The 19,626-nt window shown below is 28.4% G+C and overlaps 2 protein-coding genes across 3 annotated transcripts; both read left to right on the plus strand.

Annotated features, from left to right (window-relative positions):
* The first annotated feature begins 8,136 nt into the window (after positions 1 to 8,136).
* On the plus strand, positions 8,137 to 10,050 carry LOC114419111 (nodulation-signaling pathway 2 protein-like). Of its 2 annotated transcripts, XM_028384712.1 has the most exons (2): positions 8,137 to 8,322; positions 8,365 to 10,050. In XM_028384712.1, the coding sequence occupies exons 1-2, from the start codon at positions 8,211 to 8,213 to the stop codon at positions 9,885 to 9,887; spliced, it is 1,635 nt and encodes a 544-aa protein (XP_028240513.1). In that variant the 5' UTR covers positions 8,137 to 8,210; the 3' UTR covers positions 9,888 to 10,050. The 2 variants fall into 2 exon arrangements, with proteins under 2 accessions (XP_028240513.1, XP_028240511.1); XM_028384710.1 differs by having other exon boundaries at positions 8,137 to 10,050.
* A 7,031-nt stretch (positions 10,051 to 17,081) lies between these two features.
* Positions 17,082 to 19,626, plus strand: LOC114419112 (kinetochore protein SPC24 homolog). The gene is made up of 5 exons (XM_028384713.1): positions 17,082 to 17,422; positions 18,636 to 18,777; positions 18,876 to 18,977; positions 19,161 to 19,234; positions 19,366 to 19,626. Exons 1-5 carry the CDS (start codon positions 17,242 to 17,244, stop codon positions 19,470 to 19,472), a joined length of 606 nt encoding a protein of 201 aa, XP_028240514.1. The 5' UTR covers positions 17,082 to 17,241; the 3' UTR covers positions 19,473 to 19,626.

Here is a 19,626-nt window from a genome sequence, read left to right on the forward strand (position 1 = left end):
TTGCACTTCAATTTTGGGAATGGAATGAGAACGAAGACGATTTTAAAGTAAAATCCATCCTAGTTTTTAGGGTAAAAAGCTTTTTTCATTTCATTAATTACAAAATTGTTACCAGGATACTTTCTAAGATGACTCCACAGAAAATTGCCTTAGAAGCAGACAAAAATATCAAATGGGGTTTTTTTTACAAATTATTTATCTAAATGGGTCTGTTTTGAAATTATTTATTCCATGGGCTTATTTTTTTTAGTACAAAGCATCTCCCCGAATGACGCGTTCTCCGTGAAGGTGACACGTGACATGACTTGGGACGCGTCGGGTCGTGTTGGGGACCCAGGCACAACCGGTCGCGCTAGGACCTAGGTACGACCCAGTTGAGTCGCACTTTATTTAATATTTTTTTATATTTTGTATATTGTTTTTATTTAATATATTTTTATATTATTTTATTTAATTTTTTTATATTTTATTTAATAGTCTCTATATTAAATAAATACTTAACATTATGTATGATTTTAAAGTCATAAATAATTTTTTATATTGTTTTTATTTACTATATTTTTTATATTATATTAAATAAATCCTTAATATTAGAAAAAAAATAAAGAAAATATTAAATAAAATATAAAATATAAAAAAAGTAAAAAATGTTAAATAAAATAATATAAAAAATATTATAAAAACAATATACAAAAATATAAAAATATTTAATAAAATAATAAAAATATATTATTTTAAATAAAATTATTTATGAGTTTAAACTCTAAAGTTGAATTTTAAAAAAATATAGTTTTTCTACGATTTTAGTAAAAAAAAATATAAAAAAAATAATAATTTTTCATAATAAGATATTTAAAATAATTTTATGAAAATATCTTATTACTTTAAATGCAGATGAAAATATCTTATTACTTTAAATGCATATGAAAATATCTTACACATATTCTTTCTGTATGGTCTTTAAAAGGAGTTAATATTTTTTTTATGTAGATGAAAATATCTTACACAAAGTGAAAATATCTTATTATGAAAAATTATTTTTTATTTTTTTTACTAAAATTGTAAAAAAAATATTTTTTTAAAATTCAACTTTAGAGTTTAAAGTCATAAATAATTTTATTTAAAATAATATTTTTTTATTATTTTATTAAATATTTTTATATTTTTGTATATTGTTTTTATAATATTTTTTATATTATTTTATTTAACATTTTTTACTTTTTTATATTTTATATTTTATTTAATATTTTCTTTATTTTTTTCTAATATTAAGGATTTATTTAATATATAAATATTAAATAAAATATAAAAAATATTGTAAATAAAAATAATATAAAAAATTATTTATGACTTTAAAATCATACATAATGCTAAGAATTTATTTAATATAGAAACTATTAAATAAAATATTAAAAAAATTAAATAAAATAATATAAAAATATATTAAATAAAAACAATATACAAAATATAAAAAATATTAAATAAAGTACGACCCAGCTGGATCGTGCTTGGGTCCCTAACACAACCCGACGCGCCGGCAGCTGCACTACCTGTCACGCCTGTGCGCAGGGCGTGTCCCAAGTCCTGTCGCGTGTCACCTTCACAGAAAACGCGCCCTTCGAAAAGACGCTTTGTAATAAAAAAAACAGACTCATGGGGTAAATAATTTCAAAACAGACCCATTTAGGTAAATAATTTGTAAAAATAACCTTTTTACCTTAAAAACAATGTCGTAAAAAATAACATTTGTAGTAGTTATTGAATCTTTGCGTTGCACTGGTCAAAATTTCTCAACCACCTATTTATTATGAAGTAGGGTTGGGTCTTTGTATTTGTCATTTCTCTTTCAAATGGAAATTGTTAGATTTGTTGAGAAATCAACTTCACCACAATCAACAATCAAATTGATGTTTTTCAATCAACATGAGCATAGGACTTTGAATTGGAACTAATTTTATTTGAATTTGTTGTTATTGTCCGGGTGTTTTCCTCATTTTTGAGGTAGGATGACTAGGATTTCTATGTATTTAATTTTACCTATGTTTTGACAAGTCTCTCTCACGCGCAGAGTTGTTAATAAATTAAGATTTAAATACGTTTTTAATTTTTTTTAATGTGAGTTATCTTTTTTAATCTTTTAAATTTAAAATTATTTTTTGAATTCTTGAAATTTGTAAAATATTTTTTTAGTTCTCTTATGAATTATGAGCCAAATAAAAAATAAGATATTAATTTTTTTTGAAAATTTTACTTTTATTGTGATTTTATATTTTATATTTTAAAGTATGATTTTTTGACAATTTAAAACAGTCAAAAACAAGTAAAAAATAAATAAAAATAATTTTAAAGCAATTAATGATTTTTTAATTTTTTTTCAGATTTTATGCTATTAGTTTTTAACCACTAAAAGCATATTTTAAAATATAAAATAATATACAAATTTTGACAATGGAAATTGTCATAAATTATAAATCACTTTTCATATTTGGCTTGTACGGTACAAAAAGACTGAAAAATGTATTTTGTTAATTTGAAAGATTAGAAAAAAAAAATTTAAAGGACTAAAAAAATGACTCAATTTTAAAAGAGTAAAAACACATTTAAGTGATAAATCAAATTTATTTTCTTTCGGTCAAAAAGTTATATAATAAGGCCTTTTTACGGTATTTAATTAATTAATTAATTTTTTTTAAAGAAACAACTAAATTCAATAGCTAGAGTCCTATTCCCTTTATCATGCAAATATCTTAAGAGTTGACATTAACCCTACGTAAACACATTGATTCATATTTTGGCTGTTTGCATCTCGTATGTGTGTTTATCTTTTAGATAGGAATCTGCAATAAACTTCATGTTACACTAATTTGCAAAGATCGTGATTAATTATCTTTTAGATAAGAAGCCGTATACATTCCAACTTTAAAAATACGCATATAATTAGAGATGAGAGATGCTGCTTTAAAACTTCTTCATTCCAAACTTCCAAAGTCAATATAATGTAATCAATATAGTTCGCTGAACAAAAGGAATTAATTAAGAAATGCACCAAAACAGTGGCTTAGAGCAACATTATTATACTGAAACGAAACTGCTTAATTAATTAAGGCAAAAATATTCAACTATGCATGGCACGGGGCGGGTCGAATTTTCCGGTCCCCGACATGATTATAAAATTCTATATAACCGACATGATTATAAAATTCTATATAAAAAAATTAACTTTTTCATAGAGTGAAAAATATAATTTTAAATAACAATTATAATATATATTTAGATTGAACATGATGATATAAAATCCAATTCAACATTAATATAAAATTTAATTCAAAAATTTCATGTTTTAGTGTGTTATATATATGCAATGATATTTTTGTAAATTAATTATTAGCGAGACGAATTTGGGGACGAGTTCGAGTCGGGTATTAATCATCCCATCTCCAATCCCAAACGTCTGGACGGGTCTGGAACAGGCCCGCAGATTCGAATCCTATTGTCATATCTATATTCAACTATGCTTTTAACTTTCCTATTGAATGGTAGTTGTGACTCTTTGTAGACAAATGTATGAACATATCTAATAGAAAAAATGTATGAACGTATAAAATTAAACTTAAAGATATGTTTTTTTAGTGAAAATTAATTTCAAAAGTCCCCTAAAAAAATTAATTTCAAAAGAGGTAAATTTTAGAGAGATTTACATTGTATGACAATTAATTTCTAAGAATTTATCATTTTGTTATTTAAATATAAAAAAATTGATATCGCATGTGACATGAAATTTGTTGTTTTTTTATTATATTTTTTTATAGGTACATCGAAACAAGATGTATATTTATGCATTGACAGCTTAAGAAAATTTTAAATTATCATTTAATTATAAATTATCATGTATAATAAGTTTATAAATTTTTATTATGATTATTTTAAAAGTCATATTTATCATAATTTTTTATTATTAACAATGTAAATTTTTTTACATTCACATTGTATAAAAATTAAACTCTTTAAAATATATCATAAAATTTAAAGAGATAACTTTTTACTATCTCTTTGGATCGATATTCAAATAACATTTTCCTTTACATTTTTTGAGAAATTAACTTAGCCATACATGATAAAACTTGGTCAAAAGAAGATATATACAATTCTTAATTATTCAAAGCAATACACGAGGAGTATTATTTTTAATACATGAGGAGTATGAAATTTCTCAATATATTACAGACAAAATCCATGATATTTAAACAAAATTTTGCCAATACTCAATATTTAAAACTTAAATTTAGAAATGAAGATGAAATAATTCCACACTAGTTTATTCACGTAAAAGTAGTATAAATTGTATTTTGTTGTTTTACATTAGATAGAGTTTGAGATAAGGGGAAAAAAACATCATTAAGGAAAGCGAAAGGAAACAAATTTAAGGACATTATGTCTTCTTTAACTTAAGTTAACGCAAAATTTTCAGGCAAGTTATTGATTCTTCGTCACTTGATTAAAATACGTGTTAACCTTATCTTTTATTAACCTTTCCCATGTTTTTTCTATGAATCCACCCTTTCCATCATGTTGGATCCAAAGAGTTGTAAGCATATTAACCCTATATATTTTAAAGTTTAAATACGCACAAGTCTTCTTCAATTCATGCAAATATCTTGAAGTGGCATATATTCTTCATGTGTTTTGTCGCATTGACGCTTTGGCTATTAAAACTTATAATTATCTTCAAAGTTAAGAATCAATAAGAATTATTACATGACATCTTTATGTAACAATAATATAATGAAGAAAATACCAACAGAATTTAGTCTAACAAATAGGGATATTCCCTTACATCCGATGAATTAAGATTTAAAAATCTATTGAGAAACCATATTTAATGTCTCACCGTTTCTTGAGTGAAATTGTGTCCGAAAGAAAATATTACTCCTAAAAAATAAGATAATATATAAGCTCTTAGGTAATTAGGCTTGTCAAAATGGATTAGCCTAATTCTCATATATAAGTTGACTCACCCCAGCCAACCCGACTCATTTTCTAGAGTTTAAGAATAATAGTTGTAGAACTTATAAAAGTTAACAATAATGAGTTTAAAACCTATAAATGTGAGGTTCTTAAACTTATATTTTTTTAATTAGATCTCTATTATTATTTCCAATAAAGAAAATTAACGAAGAGACCTACCTTAAAAATAAATTAAAGTCCAATAATCCAGTTGAGAAAAAAATTCAGGAACATCATTAAAAATGATCAAATAAGTCCAAAAAATGCCAGTTAACGCAACTTTTATTATAATCGTGAATTGAAGAGCTTCTGGGCAGGACGTTGGTATTGGCTTTGGCTGTTAGAAATTAGAAAATGACAATAGTGTTATGATTCTGAGGTATGCATGCCAGATCAGAGTTCTATAAAAGGATAATTTGGAAATAAAATTGTTTTAAATTTATTTGTTGACCCCTTCTACTTTAACTTACATCATTGGGGAATGTTGAGTTTCTAATTACTTTCAAAGGGTTAAATTTATTCACTACACTTTCAAAAGGTTAACTATAGCATATTATTAGATCCCATTTAGTGGAGACTACCACAGGAAAATCCACAATGAGTGATCTCATGATGAATAAACAACTTACTTCCGATAGATCAAGCCAATGAAGGATCAGTTGTTGACGTTAAAAACCTATCCTAAATTTCAAAATCCAGTTACTGATGATCATTTTAGAGATGTCTGACCATATTGGATTATTAGGATCCTTGAATTATGACCTAAGTGATGGTATAAGAAGACACCTTATACGAATAACAAAGGCTTAAATTAAATACATTTTTTATGGTTGTAATTTAGTGTTTTGTTTTTTTTTATTTTTGTTCATGTAATTTTTACTTTTCTTGTTTTAGTCTTTGATTAATTTGTTTGTTTTATTTATTTCTTAGAGTATTTTAGATTTTTTTTTTAAATTACTGTTCAAAGTATTTTTTTTATTATTTAAAGCATTATTTAAAGTACTCTAAGAAAGAAAAACAAAACAAACATATTTTCTAAGAATTAAAATAAGATTTATTTTTAAGAAAGAAAATGAAAAAAATACACAGAATTACAAGAATAAAAAATATATTTAAGTCAATAATAAAACTAGTAAAAAAAAAAAGAAACACAAACAAAATAATATGTTATATATTTTTTAAAATTTAAAATTATAAAGAGAATGATAATTAAATACAACATTTTATCCTCGACCAGCTTAAGTCATATGATTCGCCTTCCATGCCTAAATTAAATAGGTCAACCGAAGCTTCATCAAGCCATGATGGTTCTAATGGAAAACGCTTTGATTAAGGCATAAGAATGGAACTAATACCCAATATCGGGAATTCGGGATCATGACACAAACTCACCACTCCTTTTTATTTTTTAGGGAACTCACCACTCTTAATATTTCTTGATTGTAATATATATTTTTTTAATATTGACTAGTATTGAAAGATAAATTTCTCAAAAAATAATCAAAATTAAGATTGAGAAATTATTGGATTAAGAATACGTATTAGTTTAGTAGTACAACTGTACGATGAACTTAGTTGTTCACTCTATGTACTGTAATTCAGCTTTCATGCAATATTATATATTTTCTCTTCTGTTTGAAATATGTTTTAGATATATCTAGAAAGCCTAGAAAATTTATTCGATTTTAACAGTAAAACATTCTTTATTAGTATTATTCGATTTTAAGATAATATTTAGTATAGTTGCTAATTAAAATAAAACGGAATTAATAAATAAAATTTATTATTTTTTTTACTGAAAATAAAATTTATCATATAATGTGTTATAAAAATAAATAAATTTTATTTTAATTTAATAAAATAAAAAATACAATAAAAAATTATTTTTTATTGTGTTTCTTCCGTTGTATTTGCACGCTAAATTATGTATTTAAAATTAGTTTTAAATAATAAACTCCCACTATATCTTTAAGTAAAAGTTTGTTACTTTGGAGACAATATTTTAAGCGTAATGTTACTTTCATTTTAAAATCTTACAATTTTTTTTTAAAAAATTTGCTATCATATCTTTCATTTTATTTTACATCTCTTTTTTATTATAAAAATAATTGCAAGAAATTTGAATGGAAATAACATTACGGCATTACCCATATATCTATAATTACCAGCAGAGCTCTAATTTTGTCTTGTTTTCCATAGCACCTTTCTAATGATCACAATTAGGATAACACGTGTCACTCTAAGGAGCCTTCCCACGTGGACGCGTGTACATAATAATAATAATAATAATATTTCACCATATGTACACGGCTATGCAGAAGGCAGTGAAATTTCATTGTCATTGAAGTTCAATTTCTCATGAATATGATACGTAATTGTGTTGAAAGGACATGAACTATTAACTAATCAATTATTTTACTATAATATGGAATAGTGATATCACCTGTAACTTGGGTTGCCCATTTAGTTTCGCGTTCCATCGCAGCTGCCAAAAGAGGAGACAGACTTTGCATGCAACCTTGTTCCAATAAAACTCTGTAAAAACTGCGTGAAAGTGATTCGTGATTTTCTATTCCTATCATGTAAAGATAACGATTGGCCAATAATTTTGTTATTTTATTATTTTATATGATGTGATTTCAATATATATTACTAATATTATAGTAATCATTAAACCAGTGAATTAATTGATAATAAGCTAATTATGTAATTTTGTTAAATATGAAAAAAAAAAGTTTTAACCCTTATAATTATCTTATCTAATTCAAATAAAATTACTTCTGGAAAAAAATATATGTAATTTCTAAAAAAACATACATATTATTTTATTAATGTAACTTTGTATTAGTGTTTCTTTTAAAGGATATGCGGGGCTTGGTGTTCAAGTTTCACAGGTTAAAATATCAGCTAAAAAAAAAAAGAAACAGATGTGATATTAAAATATATGCTAAATGGTTTCACTATAAAACCATCTACTTATATATATAATATTTGTTTATTCAATCTATTGCGTGAGTTTTGCGGAATAAGATAATGCCTCATTAAAATATAATTCATGCTATTTTAATTAACATATGGATTTGGCTGAAAGTGAGGGGAAACAACCTTTCCCCTATTATAAATAAGCAAACATTATCACACATTAAAACTCCCCAAAACAAGAATCCCCTTCTTTGTAGTGTGGAAAAAAAAAACTAATAGTAAAGATGATGCAGTCAGAGGATCTGCAATTCCAATGGCCATTCTTTGAAGACATGAACTCAACTTTTGATCAAGGTGTTGAGTCCTATGGTTTCACCACCATGGATGACCATGTTGGTAATTGTGAACCTTATGGCTTCACTATGGATGACCATGTTGGTAATTGTGAACCTTATGGCTTCACTATGGATGACCATGTCGGTGATTGTGGCCTCAGTACTCTATTGAGCACTCCAGGGGATTCTACTTCTGAAATTTGTTCCATCCCCTTTCCTTCCTCCCCCATGTTCTCCAATGATCATATTCATATCCAATACCCAATCAATGAAGAAACCATGGACCTTCCATCACTGATGGAATTGGATGATTTTTATTCCATCTTGGATACTCAAATTATTAGTATTCAAGGTCATGGAGAAAGTGAAGGGAGCTTCTTCCCTTCACAGAATTTGTCAAGTGAGGTGGAAAATGCATGGAGTCCAACCCCATCTGTGATGTCAGAATTGTCCACAAATCAAACATCACCATTGACCTTACCACTAGAAAACATGGAAATTGAAAAACAAGTGAGCCTTCCACACTTGTTGAAGGCCTATGGAGAAGCCTTGGAGCAAGGACAAAAAGCACTGGAAGAAGTGACTTTGAGGCGCATAAGCCAGAAAGCTAGTCCACTTGGTGAGTCTTTAGAGCGCTTTGCATTCTACTTGTCCCAAGGCATGACAAATCATGGAGACTATCTCAAAGGGGAGGCCTTCAAGAACTTTGGGATTACTTTGAGGGCACTCTATCAAGGATTCCCAATTGGGAAAATTGCTCACTTTGCAGCTGTTTCAACAATTCTTGAAGCCATGCCACAAGATTATGATGTTGTGCACATAGTGGACTTTTGTATTGGACATGGTGTTCAATGGCCTCCAATGATTGAGGCTATTGCACACATGCACAAAACATTGAAATTGACAACAATCAAATGGGGTGGTGAGGGTTCTGAATGTGTCTCTAGTCCATGCAATTTTGATGAAACTAGAAGGCAGCTCTATGAGCATGCCAAATCCTGTGGTTTGAAGTTGAAGGTAGAGGAGAAAGGCGTGGAGGAATTGGTTACTGAGATTAAGAAAATGAACAAAAAAGGTGGGAGGAGAGAGTTTTTGGCCTTCAATTGCATGATTGATCTGCCACATATGGGAAAAGTAAGGAGCAGAAAAAATGCCTTGCAGTTTCTAAGGGTAGCTGAGGAATTGATCAACACCTCTGGCAACAGGGGAATTATCACTTTTGGGGATGGGGGTGCTTTTGAGAAAGTGAAAAATAACTTGAATTTCTGGTCATTTTTTTATGGACACTTGGTGCATTACCAAATCTTGTTAGAATCAATGGAATCACATTTTCCAACCCGTTTCTCAGAAGTGAGAATTGCCATGGAGCAATTATTTTTACAACCTTGCATCTCTTCTCTTGATTGGTTACAAACATGGGAGGAGATGAAAAGGGGTGACCATCTTGAGGCAGAGACTAGCTTAGAAGGTTGCCAATTAAGCAAAAATATCTTAATGGAAATCAGAGAAGTGTTGAGAGAAAGTGAAGGTTCCTATCAGGCCAAAATTGAAGGACAACATGACAATGAACTAGTTTTGGAGTACAAAGGAACTCAACTATTAAGATTTTCAACTTGGAAAAACTAAAGCTAAATGGTTAAGGACTAAGGAGTTGAAAATACTGAGTGTATACTAATCAAAATTATACAATTAAATGGTAGTAGTTATTGTAATTTGTACAGATTCATGCCACATCAGTCATATGTACCCCCAAAAATTATATATAGACGTATATTCTTTTTCCCCATAATATCATAGCTTGTTCGCAAATGCATTAGCTTTCTTTTTTTGTTTCTTGCACCTTAATTAAATAAAGTGAATGAGAATACAAATAAAAGAAAAGTTGTACTTCTGTATTGGATTTTTGTCAAGCAATAAAAACACATTCAACATAATCATATCGTCCTCCTCTATTTGTCAGATAAAACTAAAAATGAATTACAATTTGAATTGAAGGAGTAACTAAAAAAGTGAAGATAATCAATTCATTAAATTCAATCTAAAGTATTCATATCATTGCAGGTTGAATTTATCATTTTTTTAAAATCATTTACCTTTATAAAACTATTTTTAAATTAAGTAATTTCCAAAAAATTCAGTATTTCAAAGACCAAAATTGACTCTCTTTTTTTTCCTTTATAGAAGTGGATAGTTCATTTTGAACTGTAATATATTTTCAACTGCATGGATGTACTACTGAATTCAATGTTTTAAAAAGGTAAATGATTTTTTTTTTTCAAAATAAAAAGCATAGTTCATTTTACTTAAAATGTGATAATAATGGAGTATTTTAATAGGATAAAAATAAATAACCTTCGTACTATCTTTCTAATTTGTATAAAAATATTACTACAATTTTTTTTACCTCAAAGTAAAGATGTTGGTGACTCCATTTTTTTCAATTTTTTATCAAAAAATCACTAGAACTAAATCTAAAAAACATAAGCGGTTTGATTTTTATTTAAAATAAAATTTGAATCAAATTAAATCAATATTTTATAGTTTGGTTCAGTTTTATAATTTTTATCAAAATATTATTTCATTAAAATTTATATATTTCCTTTTCAAATTTTAAATTAAATTACTTTAAAAAAAATTGTTAATAACAATCTACGAAACTTATTAATATGTTAAATCTTCTACAATAAAAAATTATCAAATTTTTATCAATTTTAAATCAAACATATCTAAAAAAAAGTCGACTAAAAAAGAAAGTGATATACATTGTATACATTTATATTTATATATATATATATATATATATATATATATATATATATATATATATATATATATATATATATATATATATATATAACACTACAAACACTGTAAAAATCAAGTGGTATACAAATAAAATGCATAATATTAAAGTAATATAAATGTTAGTATAAGTATTATGATTTATTCGATTTCAAAAATACAAACAACAAATTGAACCAAATCAATTTTTTTGAGAAAAAAATCATCCAAAAAATCTAGAAAGAATCAATTTGGTTCAATTTTCAATTTTTTTGAGCAATTTTTGGTTTTATTTTGGATTGGTTTGGATTTGAACACCCTTTACCTCAATACAATTGTTAAGGGAATCTAATCAAGTGACTAGACACATGTGACTAATGTATTAAAGTTAAAGTTGAATTATTTGAATATTATTAAAGTTCAATACTTGAAAAAAATAATTATTGGTTAGACTTTATTTATTTTTTAATCAAATAAGAATAATCAGAGTTCCATTTCTCCCTATAAACCGGAGGATTAACCCCAATAAATATTATTAAAAGAATTTAATTTAATTGATTAAATATTTTTATAAATAAAAAATACAATATCATTACAGAAGATTGTGATGAATTTAATTTTGATCCACAAAAACTAGTATAAAATTCATATTCATATATTATTACAATCACCCACATCAAAAAAAATATATACTATCTACTATCCTTATACAAACAAGGTCCTGGATGGCCCGCTGTCGCAATGTGGTGCTCCCGTTTTTCGCCTAAAAATGTCAACATCAATCTTTAGTGACGTGTCGACCTAACAAATTTTAACATTCACACTTTTTTTAATAAAAAAAATTTAAATGAGTTACTCGATGCTTTACCCATTCCAAGACGTTTGCATTTTCAAAAACCATAATTAATGCGGTACCAAATATCTTCCTTCATAATTTGGGAACGCACAATTATCTAGTTGATAGAAAACGCACATTCTCTCTCCACGATTTCCTATTCTCATCCTCTCTCTCATTCTCTTTTTTTTTTCCTACCCGTTCTTCATTCTCTCTCATTCCACTACAATCGAAGACAATGCTTTGGTGCTGTTGTTCTCCAAATATTGGACGAGAATGAGGGAATCCATCACTCTCCTATTGTTTTGGCCGAAAAACCGAAAGGTTGTTGCTTGGTTTGCCTGTTGGTTTCTCTCGTGAGGAAAACCCAAAGGCTCAAGCTTTTTTCCTTGGTTTGATAGTTCTTTGGTTGGTTTGGCCGAAAAATGATTTCTGGGTTCTTTTGTCTCGTATCCTTCTAAGTTTTCTTTTTTCATTTGATTGTTTTGGCCGAAAAACCCAAAGGCTGATGCTTGGTTCTTTTCTCTCCCGTGAGGAAAACCCAAAGGCTGAAGCTTTTTTGCATGGTTTGGCAGTTGTTTGCTTGGGTTGGCCATAAAATGATTTTTTCTAGGTTCTTTTCAAAACTATTCTTTCTATGGTTTTGTTTTCCGTTTGCTTGGTTTGACCAGGAAATGATTTTTGGATTCTTTTTAAGACTATCCTTTTGCGTTTTGGCTTTTCATTTGCTTGGTTCTTTCTCCATTGATTTCTGGGTTCTTTTCCAACCTATTCTTCTGCGTTTTCGTTTTCTGTTTGCTTGATTTGACCGAAAAACTCAAAGGCTCTTGCTTGGTTGTTTTCTCTTCCGAGAGGAAAACCCAAAGGCCGAAGCTTTTTTGGCTTGGTTTGACAGTTCTTTGCTTGGATTGGTCGGAAAATGATTTTTGGGTTCTTTTCAAGACTATCCTTCTGCATTTTGGTTTTTCATTTGCTTGTTTCTTTCACCATTGATTTCTAGTTTCTGTCGGTACAAAAGCTTGGATTTTTTTGTGATCCTCGACATTATTTGACTGTGGTTGTGTATTGTTCTTCCTTTATACAAAAGTTTAAATTTTTTTCTTGGTTGTTTTCTCTTCCATGAGGAAAACCCAAAGGCTGAAGCTTTTTTGCTTGGTTTGGCAGTTCTTTGCTTCGGTTGGCTGGAAAATGGTTTCTGGGTTCCTTTCAAGACTATCCTTTTGTGTTTTCCTTTTTCGTTTGCATGGTTCCTTCTCCATTGATTTGTGAGTTCTGTCAGACAAAAACTTGGATTTTTTTGTGATCCTCGGCCTTATTTGACCGTGATTGTGTATTGTTCTTCCTTTATACAAAAGTTTAAATTTTTTGCTTGGTTGTTTTCTCTTCCGTGAGGAAAACCCAAAGGCCAAAGCTTTTTTACTTGGTTTGGTAGTTCTTTGCTTGGGTTGACTGAAAAATGGTTTTTGGGTTCTTTTCAAGACTATCCTTTTACGTTTTCCATTTTCCCATTCTCTCTACTCATTCTCCCTCAGTTCTCTCTTCTCCCTTAGTTCTATCTCCCCAATTGGTATCTTTCCATTCTCTCTTCTCTGTTCTCCTCTATTTTTTGTTTTTTTTAATTATCTTCTGCCAATTTTGCTACAAGAGTTGTTGCTGATTTTTTGCAACAATATGATTCACAGGGCTATCTGGAAGAATAAAGATGTCATTTTTATCTATTTTTTTTCCATTTTTTGTCTAATTTTTATCTATTATTTTGTTGTTGATTATTCTCCACTTTTTGTTTCTCCTCTATTCTTTTTCGTTTTTTTTAAATGATCCTTTGTCATTTTTGCTACTAGAGTTGTTGCTGATTTTTTGCAACAATATGATTCACAATTAAAGTCTTGAAGAATAAAGGTGACATTTTTATCTATTCCCCCCCCTCCCCCCCTTTTTGTCTAATTTTTTGTGGTATGATTTTTTGTGGTTTGATTTGTGGGACAGGCTAACGGCGGTGCTGAAGGTTTGATCTTCAAATGAACAAATAAAGAAACTGCCACCCAAAGCGTTATTTGGAATATATTAGTTGCAATTTTAAAGATTTTTCCTCCACATTTTATGTTTATTGTGTCTATAGAATTCAAACTCAGATCATGTAACATTTTAAAATTTCTAATTTGAATTTGGATTGTTATATCATTAAGGTTAATATAAAATACTTTAACTATTATTATTAATTTATTTATTCAATTATTAACATGTAATTTGAATTATTGTATGATTAAGGTTAATATATAATACTTAACTATTATTATTAATTTATTTATTCAATTAGTAACATGTAATCAATTAAAAATTTATTTAATTTATTCAATGTTGATGCTAATAGTAATAGTAAACATATTATTCATTTCTGAGTTCTAACACTCAACTGCAACATTTAATGTTGTACTCTACCAAAAAAATCATTTTTCAAATGGGATTGAAAATGTGGAAATAAGTACCATGTAGAGTTGAAATAATTATCGTGTAGAAAATTTAAGTATCGTATTCATTAATGTTAGATTACTGAGAGTTGAAATAAGTACCGTGTAGAAAATTTAAGATGTTACGCTAATGTTGATAATAATTCACCATTCTTATGACTCTACAAAGGGTTTTACAATAGAAAATTAACTTTTTTTTATCAGAAAAAAATAGCATTGTTTACCGTCCATCATAATAAAATAAATAATTAATAAATATAATTTAAAAATATCAAAGCTAAAAAATTAACTTTTAAAATTTAATCTATTCAAATAAAACACGGTAGATGTGAGGATTTATTATCAAATTCGTCATAAAAAATAATTCAAATTCGTCAATGTCAATCAACATTTATTAATTTTTGATCTTTTGCGTTTAACTTGCTTCAGTTTCCCTTGAATGAATGATTCTTGGGCTGTTTGAATTTTGTTGAGCTTTCACTTCAATTTCTGGAGTTCGAAAGATCATATTTTTAATTTATATTCATTTTCTATATTTGTTTCAATGATTATTGATGAATTTGCATTTTAAATCAAATGACCGAAATCAATTTGCATGGGAATAAATAATTATCAATACCAGTACATTTAGTCATCATTATAATAAATTAATTTTATTTTTAAATTTAAATGTTAACATAATATTAATGTTTCAAATGAAAAATAAATAAATAATTAATAAATATAGTTTAAAAATGTCAAATATAAAAATTAAACTATTACAATTTAATTTATTCAAATAAAACACGGGAGATGTTTGGATTTCTTACCAAATTCGTCATCAAAATAAATCAAATTCGTCAATGTCAACCAGCTTCAATTTTGTATTTGTTTTTTCCGTAATCATTGTCAATTTATTAATGTTTAATTAATAAGCATATTTTTTTTGTATTTTTTTCGTATTTTTGTTACTTTTCATTTCAAATGCATGAGTATAGTTGTAGTGTTAATATTGCTGCCATAGCTGTAGTGTTTTGAATTGGTTAGTTTTTGTGATTTGTGACCCTTTTTTTTTGTTTCTTGAGGTCGATACTGTTGGTTTTGAATTTAACAAGAATTTTTTGAAAAGGTTGGATTTTTGGTTCTGCTTTAGATTCCACGGTGTGATAGTTTGTGGTGGATTTACATTTTATAATTTGTGATTTTCTTTATTAAAGTTTTATTAGGAGATTGAAATGATGACAATTTAGACGTTGACTTATTCCTAATTAGTAGGTACTTAACAATCAATCTTAAATATTACACTATCAATCGATTTTCATTTCAAATTAATAGGTACTTAACAAAAAATAATCATAATTTTTGAATTAATAAGCATATTTTGTTAGGTTATCGAAATAATGATAATTTAGACGTTGACTTATTCCTAATTAGTAGGTACTTAGTAATCAATCTTAAATATTACACTATCAATTTTAACATATTGTTCAAACCAACTTCAATTTTGTATTTGTTTTTACCGTAATCATTGTCAATTTATTAACGTTTAATTAATAAGCACATTTTATTTGTATTTTTGTTAGTTTTCATTTTAAATTAATAGGTACTTAACAATGAATTTTAAATATTCTGTTAGGATATAAAAATTATCATAATTTTCGAATTAATAAGCATATTCTGTTAGGTTTATGCTCTGTAATTTTTGTGTGTATTGTTTTCTTTAATTTATGGTGGACGGGATTCAATCAAAAAGAAGAAAAAAACATGCAGTCAACAATTTGAAGGCACATACAGACACCACTGATATTTGATTGTAGCCATGTGCATCCTAAAAGTTCTTCTTATATTTTTATTAATGTTGTAAGATTTTGGTTACCATCTATAATGTTTTATGAATTTTAATTGTAGATTAAATGTGGAAGAAAAGTTTATGCTCAGTAATTTTTGTGTGTGTATTGTTTTCTTTAATTTATGGTGGAGGTGGAGGAGATTCAATCAAAAAGAAGAAAAAAAAATGCAATCAACAATTTGAAGGCATGAGTAGTCATGTGCATCCCAAAGGTTCTTTCATGTGTCTTCTTCTCATATTTTTATTAATGTTGTAAGATTTCGGTTACCACATGTAATGTTCAATTTTAATTGTAGGTTAAACGTGCACGGAAGATTTATGCTCTGTAATTTTTGTGTGTGTATTGCTTTCTATGATGAAGGGGATTCGATCAAAAAGAAGAGAAAAAAAAATGCAGTCAACAATTTGAAGGCACGGTCCGACACTACTAATATTTAGTCATGTGCATCTTAGAAGTTCTTTCATGTGTCTTCTTCTCATATTTTTATTAATGTTGTAAGTTCAATACCTTTGGATATCAAACAATTTTTCAATTTCTTTTTAATTTTGACTAAACAATTTATGATTTGCTTTGATTAATTATAAACTTATTTTGTTAATTTATATTTTTTTCTCAAATCTTTTTGGCTATCTCTTGATGTTTCATGACTAAGTGTTCTTAATCTTTCATGACTTAGTAAGATACATATTATTGTACATCCTTTCTTTTATTTTAAATAATATCAAACAATATATAATATTAACATATTGTCTTAAATAAGGGTATGAGCCCATCTATATGACCAAAGTCTAGTTACAATGAATAGTAGTTATCTTTACTATTGCGTTTAACTTTACCATCAATAGTATTGAATGAAATTAAAACATTTTTTTTTCTAGCTCTAAAAAGGAGATTACCCACCGCCACCCCATCAAACGAAGAGAGAGAAAGAGATTATAATCCAAGAACGCAAATTAAATGATGTTTCCCTCCTTGGAAAGGTAAAGAACAAAATTTCAAAGTCGAAACCCCAACGAACCAATTTTCAAATTTTCTCTCCGACCTCTGAAGAAGCGAATTCCAGAGTGATGGCAGAACCTTGGAGAAACATCGACGTGGAAAAGCTGATCTCGTACAGTGACGACCTCGTCAAGGTATTGTCGCAGGGTCCGCGCGACTTCAACAACCTCTCCCACTCTCTCCAACAAAAGCTCGCCCTTTCTTCCTCCTGCGACTCCGACCTCGACGATGTTCGCTCTTCTCTCCAAGGTTAACCAATTCTACACTTCTTTCTCCTTTTTCTTTTACTCGCTAGTATTTATTTCACTATAGTTCGTAGGTTTAGTTTTCCAATCTTGCAAACGGAAACACTAAAGTGAAATTAAAACGTGGGACTTCGACGCAATGATTCTGGTTCAGTTGGCAACAACACACGCTGAACTTGTGGGGAGGGACTTAAATTTGATTCCGCATAACTCATTCTTGGAGGGAGGTTTAGAGTTTTAAGTGCGACTAAATTCGAAATCGTGGATTAGTCTCATTGTTGATCCAAAGGACTAAAATTTGTGGGGGTGTCAGAAGCAGACACCCTAATTACGGTAGTTAAAAAAATGTGGGAGTATGAGGTTTTAGATTTGAGTTTTCCTTTTTGTGATAATGGATGTTGTACTAAGAAAGCCTTTTTGTTGATGAAAAGGAACGTGCATTTTTGCTGTAGTTGTTTGCCATGTGTCTTTGGCTGGTGAAGAGACGCGCATTTCTCATATTACTTTACCTTTACTCAGTTTAAAGGAGTCAGATTCAATTTTATGTACAATGCCAATGCGAATATTTCACTTGGGGTTTTAGTGCCAATGTTTGTAGCAATAGGGTTTGTTTCCATTAGGATTTTTTTCACCCTATTTATCATTTTTCTATTTGAGATGTTTTGGTGTGAAGGTTTTGATCCCCAAGTTTTGATTACAAACAAGTCTTGTTAACATTATGAAGACTTGAGTAATAATATGAATCACTATGAATGGAGTTGATGTATTTCGATGTTTTATTCCCCGTTTTGTTTGTGGTTTTAACTTTGAAATTATTTGATTTTATATTTTAATTTAAATAATGGTAATGGATACTAAAAAATTAAAAATGCTGGTGGATTTGATAGAAAGTTTCTAGTGATTCAATTGGAAGTGGATTTTGTGTATGCTAATTGCTACTGATTACAAAGGTTTTAAATTGCAGTGTGGTTGTGATTTCGTCACATTCCTTAACATTGCAGGAAATTGTGCACAAATGTGGCCACAATTGTGGTCGCAAACACCCCAAAACCCTTAATGTTAAAACCTAAATTTTGGCTGCAGACTTCTTTTTAAAACCTTGATTACAAATGCAGCTAGAAATTCTACTATTTCTTGAGTAGTTCATACTACTGTTGTCTGCTGTGAGAGGATCTTCTTTATTGTATTATGCTGCTGACTGTGCTTGTATGAATCAGACTATCAGAAAAAGGTAGATACATGCAAGCAGAAAATAGAGGAAGCTAGATCCGAGACTGCTGCTGATGCAGACCTGGATCTGCTACAGAGAGAACTGGAGGAAGAACTTGAGAAAGAACGCTTGTTGAAAGAGGAGTTTAGATAAGTCTCTAGTGGTTTTTGTCTTTTCAATTGTATGCTCATTTTGGATTATTAGCTTTCCAGCATGGTATATCTTACCATCTATCTCTTGTCAACACAGGCATCGGCAATGAATTTAATGATCTAGAACAACAATGGATTTCTGTTCAAGAGCAAAAGAAGACCTTACAGAAAATTGAGAAAAATAAGCAGAGGACACAGTAAGTAAATTACAGAACTTAAATCTAAGATAGTAAAGATGCCATGTACATTTGATTTTCTGGTTACTCATGTTTTCTTTCATGTTAGAATCTCTCAGTTACTTGTTCTAAACTTATGAGTGTTTGACTTTAACGTATTCTACATAAAGTGGAACATAAATGCACTCTTCTCTTCTGTTTCAGGATGGTACTTTCAATGTATGCTTCTGTCACAAATATTGTGCCTAACTTGGATGAACATTCCAAAATTTCAGGCTGTATCCTTTTGATGAATTTACTAATTCTGTCTCTTCATCTTTTTCTTCTGGTATTGTATATATGATATTATCTGTTGATCGATCCTCTTAAAAAAAAAAAAAATTGGTTGCTCCTTAACCCCCAATTGCAGATATTGTGGAAAAGGATAAAGATGCTGTTGAGAAGTTTGAATATGACACCTCAAAGATGACTGCCCTTGATATATGTAATGGTATTTGGAAAATAATAAGTGAATGATCCATGTCAACCAAATAAGTTGATACATGCAACAATGTATTATTTCTCAATTTTGAGTGGCATCTTAGTGATCTTGCAATTCACTTATTGGTGTAAGAATTCAATGTTTTAATTTATTATGAATGAAAATCTTGCAATGTTGATATTTTGACTA

The sequence above is a fragment of the Glycine soja genome, chromosome 7 (genome assembly GCF_004193775.1).
Source record: "Glycine soja cultivar W05 chromosome 7, ASM419377v2, whole genome shotgun sequence".
NCBI classification, from domain to species: Eukaryota; Viridiplantae; Streptophyta; class Magnoliopsida; order Fabales; family Fabaceae; genus Glycine; species Glycine soja.

What these genes read in the sequence shown, in the direction of transcription:
- LOC114419112 (XM_028384713.1), top strand. Translation starts at nt 17,242, where the DNA reads ATGGCAGAACCTTGGAGAAACATCGACGTGGAAAAGCTGATCTCGTAC. An exon ending in TTGTTGAAAGAGGAGTTTAG is followed by an intron (nt 18,778 to 18,875) that starts ATAAGTCTCTAG and finishes TCTTGTCAACAC; the next exon opens with AGGCATCGGCAATGAATTTA. An exon ending in AAAAATAAGCAGAGGACACA is followed by an intron (nt 18,978 to 19,160) that starts GTAAGTAAATTA and finishes CTTCTGTTTCAG; the next exon opens with GATGGTACTTTCAATGTATG.
- LOC114419111 (XM_028384710.1), top strand. Translation starts at nt 8,211, where the DNA reads ATGATGCAGTCAGAGGATCTGCAATTCCAATGGCCATTCTTTGAAGAC.